The 13,042-nt window shown below is 39.7% G+C and overlaps 1 protein-coding gene across 2 annotated transcripts in view; it reads right to left on the reverse strand.

Annotated features, from left to right (window-relative positions):
• Positions 1-13,042, reverse strand: part of LOC108013221 (Ig-like and fibronectin type-III domain-containing protein 2) — a 79,236-nt gene that overhangs the window by 18,346 nt on the left and 47,848 nt on the right. For both annotated transcript variants that reach the window (XM_017078948.4, XM_070995636.1), the window contains exons 3-7: positions 3,172-3,265; positions 2,908-3,078; positions 2,707-2,844; positions 1,262-2,384; positions 392-605 (exon numbers count right to left, since the gene is read on the reverse strand). In XM_017078948.4, the coding sequence (XP_016934437.3) occupies positions 392-605; positions 1,262-2,384; positions 2,707-2,844; positions 2,908-3,078; positions 3,172-3,247 (1,722 nt within the window). In that variant the 5' untranslated portion in view covers positions 3,248-3,265. The remainder of the gene's footprint in view (positions 1-391; positions 606-1,261; positions 2,385-2,706; positions 2,845-2,907; positions 3,079-3,171; positions 3,266-13,042) is intronic.

The raw sequence follows: 13,042 nt of genomic DNA on the forward strand, positions 1-13,042 counted from the left end.
ACACAACCTAGCATTTAGCATTTTGTAAAAAAATAATTTGAAATTAAAAACTATAAAATATTTGAAATGTTTTAAATTGTGTAAGCAATAAAACGATACAAAATAAAGCGTCTTAGTAGATTGTATTATGCCTAAGTAATCCAAGATTCGAATGGTTAGCTTTATAAATCAAATAAAAATGGGTACTTATATAAAAATGAGAAAGTATACCATTCTTTTGAAGAAAAAATAATATTTCTTAAAGACAATTGTCTTAAATTATTAAAAAAACAAACCTGAAGTTATATTTTCTAATTATTTTTAAAGCCTTTATAAATCTCTAAATATTTTATATGAACTCATTGATGCTAGAATGTTTCTCCCCTAAATTTTCTCAGTGTAATAGTAGTACCTTCTCCACGGTCAGATAGTCATCACCCACTCCCAGCCGTCGGAACTTGACGTGATATGTGCTGACGGTGTCGGCCAGGCGCTTTGGCTTGTTCCAGTCCAAAATCACGAAGCTGTCCGTCTTGGCCACCGTCCGGAGCTTTGACGGCGGATCGGCCAGTACGCCGTAGCCCTGGAACAGACAGCTGTTGTACTCGGACATGAAGCGCAGGCATCTGCAAACAACCGGAGAGCAGAGGAGAGGGGAGCAGAGCTCCGTAATTGGCATTGGGCATAAAAACTCATCCTGCGGAGTCATTAGCAAGTAGCATTGTGTTTGGGCGCTGGATAAGGGTGCGGATTTGTGGGAATGGGTATATGAGTATGGGAATGGGGATGGGAATGGGAATGGGCACCGGCATGGGATTGATATTAGAGCTTAACGGCCTATGGGTTTGCCAGACAAGGATGATGGGTAAGGATGGGCCTGGTGCGTTATTAACAGTGGAATGAGCAGCTCATTGATGATTATCGATTCAAATTTGAGAGTCCTTATGGGAAGTGGCAAATTGCTATCAGCAATACAAAAGAAGATACATTAAACAATGGAATATTGGGACTATAAATGACAAGGAAAAATAAATCAAATAAAATAAATCACCATATATTATTACCTATAATTCGAACAGTGATTTATATTTTCCTATATGATTTAAAAATGTTAAAATTTGTTTTATAGAAGTTTTTTCCTTAACTTAATTCATTATTCGGTTTCTCAACAGTCAAAAAAATTTATATTTTGATTGCAAGCCAAGTAATCTGATGTGACATCAACGTAAAATGTTGTCTGATTAATTTTTAACAAAATTAATAATAATTTTTTACAACTTACTTGAATAAACTAAAGTCCAGTGATGTCAGCTTGCCAGAACAGAGGGGAAAGCATGCCGAGGGTATTCCCCTGGCGCGACAACAGGGCGTATGATCGATGTTGTTGGCCAGACAGTTGAAGGTGATATTCGACCAGGGGGCGCAGACCATAAAGTCGGGCAAGTTGGCCTGATCGGTCTTCTGCGGATCGCACATCTTGTCCAGGCACATGCGATGGGTCATGCCATTGTCCTCGCAACATTGCCGGGTGTCCGGAAGTTGGGGCATCGCCTGTTTGTCCGTAGTTCCCGCCTGCGATTCCGCCGCTGAAGCGCTGGTATGGGTGAAGAATCTCAGCCTCTCGGTGGGCAAACTGGATCCAAACTCATTGGTAGCCGTAACAATCACAGCGTACATGGTCAGAGGGCTTAGATTATTGAGGGCCAACTGGGTTTGATTCGTGGGCACCGTGTAAAGGCTTATAGACTCCGGGGAATCAGCTGCCGTTCGGTGAACAATCTCCCCGCTCAGCTCATCCTCATCGAAGCTATGCAAAGTGGTCAGGTTTATGGTGTAGCCGGTAACCCGGTCAGCCAACTTTTCCGGCGCAGTCCAACCCACAGTCACACTCGTCTCGCTGACATTTTCGATCGTCACATAGGTCGGCGAACTGGGTATCAACTGCACACCCTTCAAGATGCACTGCAGCCCACTTAGGGTATGCTGGACGCAGGACACGCGGGTCTTCAGCTTGTCCGTGAAGGGAGTGTACTCGCCGCGGCACATGTCCTGGCAGAGATCCGGAATCTGCTTGTCCACGCAGCAGGGCACATGGTTGCGGCCATCCGCCATGCAGCGCACAATGCCAGGGAAGTCCCGCTCGCAGGCCTCCGGATCGATGCCCGTGGTGCCGTCCAGGATGTTGTGCACATTGCAGAATCCCATGCATTGCGTAGAGACATTGGCCCGCTCGCAGCACTCGGTAAAGTCATGGGTCACCAGCGGTGGCACTTGGCTGGGCCTCCAAAAGCTGCGATTATCCTGCGCGTCCAGCGGCGGCGGCAGCAGGAACACATCACTCGACTCCGCGGTCGACGTGTCCGAGGAATTTCCCGGTCCACCCGTCGACGAATGCAGCTCCTTGACTGTCAGGGGTTAAGGCGTGAAATTAAGTTGGCAGACAGAAAAATAAAAGGGTCAATAAAACATAAATTACTCATGAAATCGGAAATAAATAAATTGGTTCTGTATAATATTTTATTTAATATCTCTCCACAGCTAATTGTTCAAAATTTCACTTCAATGATCATTTTATATCAATATCAATTTATAAAAACACTTTTAAAAATTAAAAGAAAAAACCTTAAATATCCCTAAGTATTCTCATAGCAAATATTAATAAATCTCTTCAAAATTTAAGTGTAAGGAAGTTTTTTTTCTTGTGTAATGATTTTATTTGGGACTTACCATTCAGTATGTGAATGCTGCGCAGCACGGGATCCGAGTTGAGTTCGCATATATACGCCCCCGAATCGCTGGGTTTGAGACTCTTAATCAAAAGCACCCAAACCTCTCCCCCCGTCTCCAGGTTTTTTCCCTTGGGATCTAATAACAAAACCAAACATTGGGCTAAGTGGCTTAAAAAGTTAAAGGATTTGTAATACTCACTCTCATCGTGCAGGATTCGCACCCGATGATCCTTGGTTACCCGCACTGTGCCGGCGGTCAGGATCTCGTCACCCTTCTTCCATATTACTGTGTTGTTCGAGGAATTATCTGAGACTACGCAGGTTAATAGAGCATCTTTGCTCTCCAAAATAGTTGAAGGTCCGCCGGTTCCTTAAAATTTTAAATGAAATTTTGTATATGTTGTTGATATTTAATAAAATAAAATTTAAATAAAGAGATTACAAATACTTTCTAGCTACTCACCAATTGGCACACCAGACTTAACATTAGTTATTAGCACACATATCGTTATTATATGAACCAGCAAAAGCCTGAGCATTATTCCTTGTAGGATAACCTGCAAAAACAGAAGCCAAAGAGAATTGTTTACTAAAAATTACCGGATCACCTGTAATGCAGAAATCAAACAAAATTGTTTCGCAAACTTTAAAGAGCGGAACCATGGAACAGCGAATATTTTTCAATCATTTTCAACGCCGGAAAGGAAACATTTTGATATTGCAATAAATGGCCGGGTCGGGCGAAACGCCAGTGGCAACTATGAAGGGGGTCGGGCTAAAGGGAGGGCGTGGAAATGGGGGCGTGGCAGATGGCTGACCTGGGAAATGCAGCCAATTGGGAACAGATGGCCGGAGAGGAAGGAAGCCAGCACAAACAGCTGAAAGTAGCGTCACTTTTGCCTTGGACCCCGTGTTGACGTCAACGTTGCCAGAACATTTGATGTTTGAAAAATAACATCCACAACCCCTCGAAGCTCGAATCGCACCCCCACTACCACCCCACTTTGCACTTTCCCCACCACTTTCCCCCCCCGCAGTTTTCCCGCAGGCTGGATGCCTGGTTTGGTTACCTGTTCGTTTATGGCCAACGTTTTTGGATTTTTGTTTAAAAATTCGAACGAGTTTTTTGCTCTCCCCGCTTTTTCTGCGTTGATAAAATGTTTAACATTGCAGTGGTAGGGTACACAAGGCAAAAAAGCTAGCAAATACTTCCTATAATAAAATCAATAAGTTTTATTATATGATTAAATATGTGTTTTTAAATGGATGATGTTTGTCAATATTGTTTTTATTTGGGAAATCTCGGATTAAAAATCGAATTGAGTTGGGGATAAATATCAATGCAATGGCTTATAATGTAGGTGAGTCTATCATTTATAAAGATAAATACAAATTCTATGATATTATGGAAGAAAATAAATATGACACATTGTGTTGAATTCATTTATTTAAGGCTTTTTAATATATTAATATACATTTTATTTCCGAAATCAATTAAAAATGTTGATTACTTTTATAATATTCTAATATTTTATTATCCATCTCTACGAATCTGTGGTATCTGACTAGCGAAAAATGGAAAACCTTTAAAGGTGTTTTTTTTTCAAAAGTTTTTTTAAATGGTTTTTAGTTCTATAGAGTACTATGTCCTTTTTCTCAGTGTAGAAGGGGGTTTCGATTTGTTGAAATTGGTTCGAGCATTCTGTGAAAGGTGCTCGAGCTGATTGTATCCGTGTGCGTGTGTGTGCTGGCACTTGCAGCTGTGTGAGTGCTTTGCACGTGAGAGCGTAACTGAGAATTTGTTGGCAGTTTTAGCGACCATTCCACGGGTAATGGCAACAACAAATTGCGTACACTGCAGCAAAATAAGTGCGTGCGGCTGGTGCGCTTGTATTCAATTACGAGAACGGTTAATCGATTCACCTAATCGCCGAGTGGGTGTGTGTATGTATGGGTAGGGAGGGGGTTTAAGGAGGAGGTTAGCAGGTACTAGGGGTCACCTGCTTGCTGGGTCGTCATCAATGACGTTTATCGTTCACCTCCCCACCCGTTTTACTGACCCCCAGCGCGCTGACAAACCGCTTAGCTAGCTGGCATTTGTTTGGCCATCAGCGACAGTGAAAAACACACCCCGTTTTCCAAGTGGGTGGCACTTGTAGGGCATCACAGGAAGGGGTTTGGAGAAGGGGGCTCTAGCCATGTGAGCATAAGGTGCACTAGGTGGGCTTGTACCTGCCTTTGTGCGCATCAAGCGCATTTCAAATTGAATTTACAAAGTGCGAACGCGATGCCCGAGCACGCACTTGCCACCCATGAAGCGAAGATTGAGTTACCTTTTGGAGGTGGAATGGCACGGGTTCAGGTTCAGGTGCAGGTGGAACTGGTGCTGCAGGGGCAAGTGCCACAGCCATAGCCAGAGCTCACCTTTTGTCTAGATGCGCTCTTGCTCCGTGAAATGCCATTCATAAATTCCAACAGAGCGGCAGTCTCCTTTTGCCGCGCGAGTTGCTCAATTGCAAAAGTGACAAATTTGATTAAATTATAGCGCTATTGCAAAACGATTTATCTTTCGCTGCACTCTGGTGTCGCTTGCCACCCACTCAATTAATTGTTTTTGCTCTTGGCTCTTGGCTTTTGCTCTTTGCCGTTGCCATTTTTGCGCACTCATCCAGGCACGCACATCCTGCACACAGATACACACGCACACATATGTCGGGATACACGGAAAATATCACATAGTTTATAGGATGAAAATAAAATCCAGAGCAATACCAGTTGAAAAACAACAACCCTGCTTAACTACAAAAAATATAATAGTAAAATCAAATCAAATCAATCGAAAAAGAACAGAAAACATTAAAAACATAATATAAACCAATCTCAATATCCTTTTTATATTTTTATTAACAAAAACCTAATTTGTTTTAAGTTTTTTCATTAGAATGTTGAGTTTAACGCTTAAAGAAAAGAGTTTTTTTAATTTTTTTGATGCTAGGAAAGTGATTTATATACGTTTTTAATGTTAAGAGGTCACTGTTGGGGTAATTACCTGGTAAGGGTTATACCGATTAAGGATTATGGGGCTCGAAAGACCGACTTCTAACCCACACAAGCCACTGTGGTGTAGTCGTCGAAAGATTGAAAGAAGAAGAAAACACCTGTTATATGCTGATCACTTATTTTTGGATCTTTTGCAATATATTTGAGCTTTTGCGCTCGTCAACTCGTGTACTTCAAGAATTTTTTTTTATGCAAGTCGCGTCTCTTTTTGCCGACTAGAGTGACCGTCTTTCATTCGGTGATACATTCGAGATTTCCATAACAGTTTAGTATTTTTCTTACATAACACAATGACATAACATCAACATATCAAATTCAAATTAATATAATGCATCAACAGGTCACATAGCATAACAAAGCAGTGTAAGAATGATATAATATTATGATTTAAAGACAACTTTGATTTATACCTCCCATTTCAAATGAATTTATTGTTAATTGCAGTATTTTTAAATAAATAACAAAAACATGTTCTGATTTTGAATACCACTGATTTAAAAGATATGCATATTTATAAGGATAGATTGATATTTTCTTGAAGTGCAAACGAGTGCTTGTATGTCCTCCACGTTGTTGCCATCTATTTGTCTTCATCTGGGCCACAACTACCAAAGCTCCTCGGGTCCCAACTCATCCCATCTCATCCCGCCTCATCTCATCTCGACTCGTCTTGGTTCGCTGTCAACGTTCTGCTCGTTGACGTTGTAAGTAAATTGTATAACGTGGCGTATGAGTAATATGATATGCATGCTTCGATTCCGAGCGTTACGCTGTGTTCTGCTCCGTGCTGGGTAGCTGGGTAGCTGGGTTCCGCTCAGCTCGTTGAAGATGATGTGGTAATCAGTTTTGATTTTATTAGCACAACAGCGAAGGAGCTGCCACAGGCAGTTAGCTGGCATGCCACCCCAAAAATGAGCGGTAAGCGTCTCGAATCTTTTTTTACGATGTCTTTCCATCCAAGTTATATGTGTTATGTGTTGCTCCTTCAACTTCTTGGCATGTCAAGTGGCACACATCAATCCAATCTTTCGCGCCCCCTCTGCAACTTTTGGCTTATGAAGTAAGATGCGCAACCCCAACGCTTGGGTCATAATTGTTAATGAAATTACGTATACGTTTTCGAGTCGAGCGGTAAAGTGGTGCGCTTAGTTGAGCTTGCCTTAATTAAATTTCTCTGGAAGACAATGTGTCAAAACCAAGAACCGAATTGAAATTCGAGTTTAAAAATTTAACTCTCAAGCGGAATGTGTAAATACTAATTAATTTAATTTGCCAGCTATCTAGAATAATTGCCATTTGGTGGTGACGCAGAGAAGAAGATGTGAACTGTTATTTGATTCTCAAGTGATATCAAGTTAACACTTCAACTGTAACTGGTTTTCGAAAATGAAAGTAATTAAATATATATTTAAGCAAACCAAAAACAATTAGTTGGTAATTCAAATAAGGTAAAGATTTTATAAAACTGTTGGCCAAATTTATCATTAATAGACTTGGCCCCACTTTAATGTGCCAATAAAAACTTTCAAATCTAAGTATTAATTTTCGCTTTCCACAAAATGTTCCCCTGAGACAGTTCCTCTTGCAATTCCATTAAATATTTATCAAGTGCATAAATTAGCATATCTCCGCATCTTTTGTTTTTTTTTGTGTGTGAAACTTTTTTATTTTATGACTCGATATTTTTAGAAGGTCCCCGTCACTAATTAAGGAACTGAGCACACACATTAATGACAAAACTGGGGCCAACTCTCAAGGTAAACGAGCTCCAAACAGCAAAACAAAAAAACAAGATGAACAACAAAGGACAAAAAACCGGAAAAATAGTCCCCAAGAAGGCGTCATAAAAGGACCCAGGCAGGACATTAAGTAAATTAAACAAAAAAAAAAACGAGGCGGGATACAAAAGAGAAGAGTGGTGGAATAAATGAAAAAAGCAAAAGGACATTTACACGTTATTTTATAACATGGCCAAGACAGACAAATGACAGCCGAGACAAGGTGGGCAGTGAAAAGGTGAACGGGGCTGGCAATTGCCACACCAGATCTACTTCATGATAAATAAAATACACCGCAAAACATTTTAAAAGCCAACCGACAACACTTTCCACTTTGCTGCTAATTTAAAGTTAACACCAAAAAGTCGCAGCCACTAGAAAATGGTGAAAGACCCAAGAAGAGGAGGGGGTGAAAATGGGTGGGGGGAGGGGGTTTTTGATGGGGAAAACTGAACGAGGGTTTCCCACAGCTGACGCTTCAACTGTCTTTTCGTTCTGGCCAACTTTGTCTGTCTCTCTGTGGGTGTGCGTTTGTGTGTGTGTGTTCGGCTTTTGGCCAAGGACTACTTTATGGGCCTTGTTGTTGTGCTTTTCTTGTTTTTCTTTTTTGGTTTTCGGCTTTTTTTCGACTGGGCAAGGTAATTTTTCTTAATTACCGCAAAATGTTTACCTTGTTGCTTGTGCTTCGGCTTTTGGTGTATATTTTTCGGGTAGCCCCAGATAAGGTCCGCATCCCTCAGAGCAACCCATAGATTGCCAGTCGCAGTGCAAAAGGTGTAAAATATTTTCGACAGCTCCTACAACACTTTACATTGTTATGGTTTGGTGTTTTTAAGCAGCTTTTGTTCGCTTCTTGTTTTCACATGGCCCGGAGTACGGGGGGCAAAAAGTAAAAGTGTTGCATACTTACCAGGGGCGACAAGCTCTTACAAACACACACAGATACACACACACGCACACTAACAATGAGGAAGGTGAAAGGTTGGGGCTGCAACGTAAGCCAGTGAGACCTACAAAACACACAACCACACACGTTTTTTTTTCCAAATTGAAACTAATGTTCATAGCTGTGCATATTTCTGTTCTTGTTCTTGCCCAGAAAACTTGAACTTGAGTGCAAAAAATAAACACAAGACAAAACATTGTCAACCTTTTTCCATTCATTTGCTGGCCAAGGGAAGGTAAAAGTGTGTTTAGGCCTTTTGTTTGGCTTTTCCTGCTTCGCTCTGAGTGAGAAATATGATAATCAAACAAAAAAAATTACTCATACGCCAGGTAGACACAGACACAAGCTAAGGCAAAACTTTTAGGCGGGGCGATAAGGCGACAAAAGCCCAGAACTAAAAACAGCAAGGCAAAAGTTTTGTTTGTTTTTGTTTAGGGTCCAGCTAAAGAGAGGAAATGGAAATGTTGGTTTATAGCGACAACACACCTTGATTAAAGAGTTAATACCCCCGATATCAGGGGGCTCAGGAATTTTTGGCGAAAAATGTACAAGAAACTGTTTAATTATTCAGCAACCCTCAGTCGAAGTTTGTAATTAAAATTAATATGCAGAACAGAACAGAACGGAACAGGAAGAAAAACCTCAACAAATGCCAGAAAAAACCACGGAAATCGGCTTGTGGCATTAAGCCGGTACAAAAAGGGGAAAAAAGTGAAATTTGTTTTAGCATTAAAACAAAATCAACACACCTCAATGTAAAAATCTCCCCAAAGAGGCATAAAAAAGATGGGTACGCGCAGATGTTGGAAATACCGGAGCTTGAGAGTGGCGAATAAGCAAAACATGTTACAACAAAGGACCAAAACATAATGAACAATAACAATGAGAGTCGGAAAATACCAAAGTGCGGTTTACTTAGTTGCTCGACAGTCAGATGCCCAGTAGTTAATTTGGTTAAATTATGCACTCGTTGCTGGGAAACCAATTATGATTTCAGCTCACAAAATGAGCTTAATATGAGCTTAACTTTGCGACATACCTGTACTAGGATACACATCCAGATGATGCAATTGAATATTATTACCTATTAATACGGCAAAGACAATATAAAGGGTTTTAATTTTAAACCAAATTAATCCGTTTTCTTTTGTCATTCTATCTACTAAAAATCTAAAACATTTATTAAAAGCTTTTAATTTTATTTCAACAATCAAATTAGCAAGTTATCCAATAGAAATTGAATTAATCTTAAGCAAATAATTAAAAAACATTTATTAAATGCTTTTAAAATCATTTCAAGAATCAAATTACCAAACAATATTACAAAATTACAGGATTTCCATTTACTAAATAATCTACTTTGAATCTAAAATAATTTATTAAGGGCTTTTAAATTTATTTCAACGATCAAATTAGCAAAATATATTAGAAGAAAGAATTAAATGTTATTTTATATTTTCCCCTTCTGATTTCATCCAACTTTAAATATACCCACCTTATCAGTAAATACCCCTCGATAAGATTGGTAAAAGAAGAGCAAAAATAAATGCTCGAGCATAACAATAACAGAAGCGGCACATTAAACAAATATTCCGCCACAAAACAAAAACCCAAGCGATGATAAAAAATAATTCTGCAGAATCCGAGGAGAAGGGGTACGGGCAAGATTTACTTTAAAATATATTTACATATGCAAATGCCAAGGGGGAAGACATGGGCGGTGGATACAGGGGGGATTTTGTGTCTAAGCAAGCATATGAGTATTTGTAAATCTGACATAATTGCAAGCACACATGTGTGTGTGTGTGTGTATCTGTGTGTGCATGAGTTTGTTTTTCGGATTGTTTATTTTGTTTGCACATTTCGCTGGGCAAAGGAGCAAAAACTTTTTATGCATTTTTCATACACATAATTCGCTTCGAGCGCAAATGCACAATAATAATAATAATAATAATAACAATAGCAGCAACAAAAGCGGCACAAACAGCCATAACAATCACAGCGAAATGCACAGCAGTGGCATCGGGATCTGAAAACTGAGTCTGAGCAGTGACAACAATGGCTCAACAATGGCCCAGAGAACAGGGCCCGAAAACCCCGACTATAGTCATCTCTATATATTCAGCCAGATCCCAGCGAACCGAAGAACTGCCAGCTACAGTTCTACGGCGACAGCAACAACATTGATTTTACATTTCCGCCGCTTTGCCTGCTAACTTCCGCTGCCGCCATTTCCCCTACCACTACATGCACACACACTGCACTTGGCATCACAGCATTTTTGTTTTGCCACCACACATGCTCACATATTCGCAGATATCCTCACACACACGGGCAAAGGACGCACAACAAACCCATGCTGGTGTGTGTGGGGGTCCTTTCGGGCTGTGATTGCAGGCAACAGAACAAATGTGCGACAGATGCACTTCAATGGCAGCCAGGGATGTGAAACTAAAGACGTCCTCGCAGCCAAGCAAACTGGGAATTTATGCAGGCCCCCAACATGGAAACAGATTTTTCCTTAAGAATAAACACACAATTATATTAAAGAAATTCCTATTATATTCTAAGCCCATAACTTTTATAGAACTTCAAACTACGTTTCAACAATAAGTTTTATTTCTATTTAAAAGATTTCAAAATAATACACTTTTAAAATTAAAATCCATATAAGGGTAAATTAAAGAAAATAAATCAATGTGTATAAATAAATAAAATACCTTTCCTGAAAAATAAATTTTCTATTTTTTTAGTTTTCCGAATCGAAAATCTTTATAATGAAGTTCTTTGAAGTCGTTCTTGATTTCAGATTATTTGTATATATTTTAATTTCAACAAGCTGGTTAATTATAATTATTGTTAATTTATAATAAAAATACTAAGATTGATGAGAAAAAAGTTCCTTTTTTCATAACCCTTATACATTCTTTTAAAAAAACAAATGCAATCATGGGTAAACCTTAGAATTATTAAAAAAAAATTCCCTTATCAACAAGTAACTTGGAATACACTTTCTATTCTGTGAAATAGATTGATGATTTTCTTTGGTAACTTCTTGATATTTTTCCATATTTTCGAAGTTTTCGTAACCCTCTTTATAAATATTTTAAAATTCCGCCCCTTTTTTATTGCCAAATATTTGTCCATCAAACAAGCCGCAGGGAAGAAAGTGATTGCCAAGGGGTTTTCACTCAACTGACGATCGAAATCACGCCATCAATAATGCCAAAGGGTTTTCGCACTTTTTCCAGGTATTTTTAAAGCATTTCCTTTCAGTGCGAGCAGGTGAAATGCATTCATTTCCATATGCATGTCTACGTTCATTCCTGATGGCAAAGATGTGGCCACTTCAGACTTCCAACATGTTGCTGCCACAGAGCCAAAAAGCGTCGAAACAACTCGATGGAAGTTGTAAAGAGCATGGCAGAGCAACCTGCAGTGGCAAATGCAGTTGCACTTGCCTTTTGCCATCGCTTTTGGCTGTGGCAGTTGTTTCTAGTAGTTGGCAACAAATAAAACATAGTATAACTCCGCAGCAAACGAGCCACAAATACAGCATATGTGGGGGTGTTTCGGATAGCTGAAGTGCTTACCAGGCCAACAGCTACAAGTTGGCTAAGTCGGTAAGCTCGCAAAATGCCAACAAACGGCGCTCGGAGGAACTCCTGCAGTTGACGAACGCTGACGAACTTGCTCAGGCATCCTCGAAGGACCTCGGTTGCAGTTACATGGCTGCCTGCCTGCGTATGTGTGTGGTTAGAAATTAGATTTACTAGTTTCCCGACAAACCCCAAAAGCCTGTAACCCCTGCCGCCATCCCCCGTCTGCAAAGTACCAAAAACTTCATCTAAGCCAAGGCAACTTTCTACCAAAAAACCCGGAAAAAAACAAAAAAATCATAAAAAAGATACCAAGTAAAACAAATGCTTGGGGCACTTTAGAGCTCGTATACCCCGTTGTACTATTAAATTTACCCATGGGAATGTTGACTTTTTGGCTTTTTCAGGGCAGTTTCAACACTTTTGTTGTTCCCCTCACCAAATTGGTTGCACAAACACATCCACTGTGGATATCAATAAAAAATATTGCTCTTTTCCCCCAATCATATCTGTGTTTGTGAACGACTTAATCACTTGGAAATATCAGAGACCAGCTGAGTGTGGCTGTTACTAAAGTGTTACAAGTTTATGGTCATCAGCAGAACCAGAAGGAGTCAAGAGGAAAAAAGAAGTTGAACTCAGAGAAAACTTTTATTACGGACATTTGTGACAGTACAGCAACTTCTAAGTGGTTCAATTCGACTGGTCAGCTTCGGTCGCAATGCGGTGTTAGTTTTCTCAAAACTTTTATGGCCTAATTTCGCCATTGAAAATCAACTGAGATATATTAAGAATTTGGACACCAAAATAGATAAACTACGTTCTGCGTCATGTGGGAAAAGTTTATTGCGATTTGGGATATAGTCCCAAATCGCAATAAACTTTTTTAAGAAAAATGTCAAAATAGAAATGAATGTCCTTGATATTATAAAATCTAGGTCATAATATTTG

Source organism: Drosophila suzukii, chromosome 3, assembly GCF_043229965.1.
Source record: "Drosophila suzukii chromosome 3, CBGP_Dsuzu_IsoJpt1.0, whole genome shotgun sequence".
NCBI lineage: Eukaryota > Metazoa > Arthropoda > Insecta > Diptera > Drosophilidae > Drosophila > Drosophila suzukii.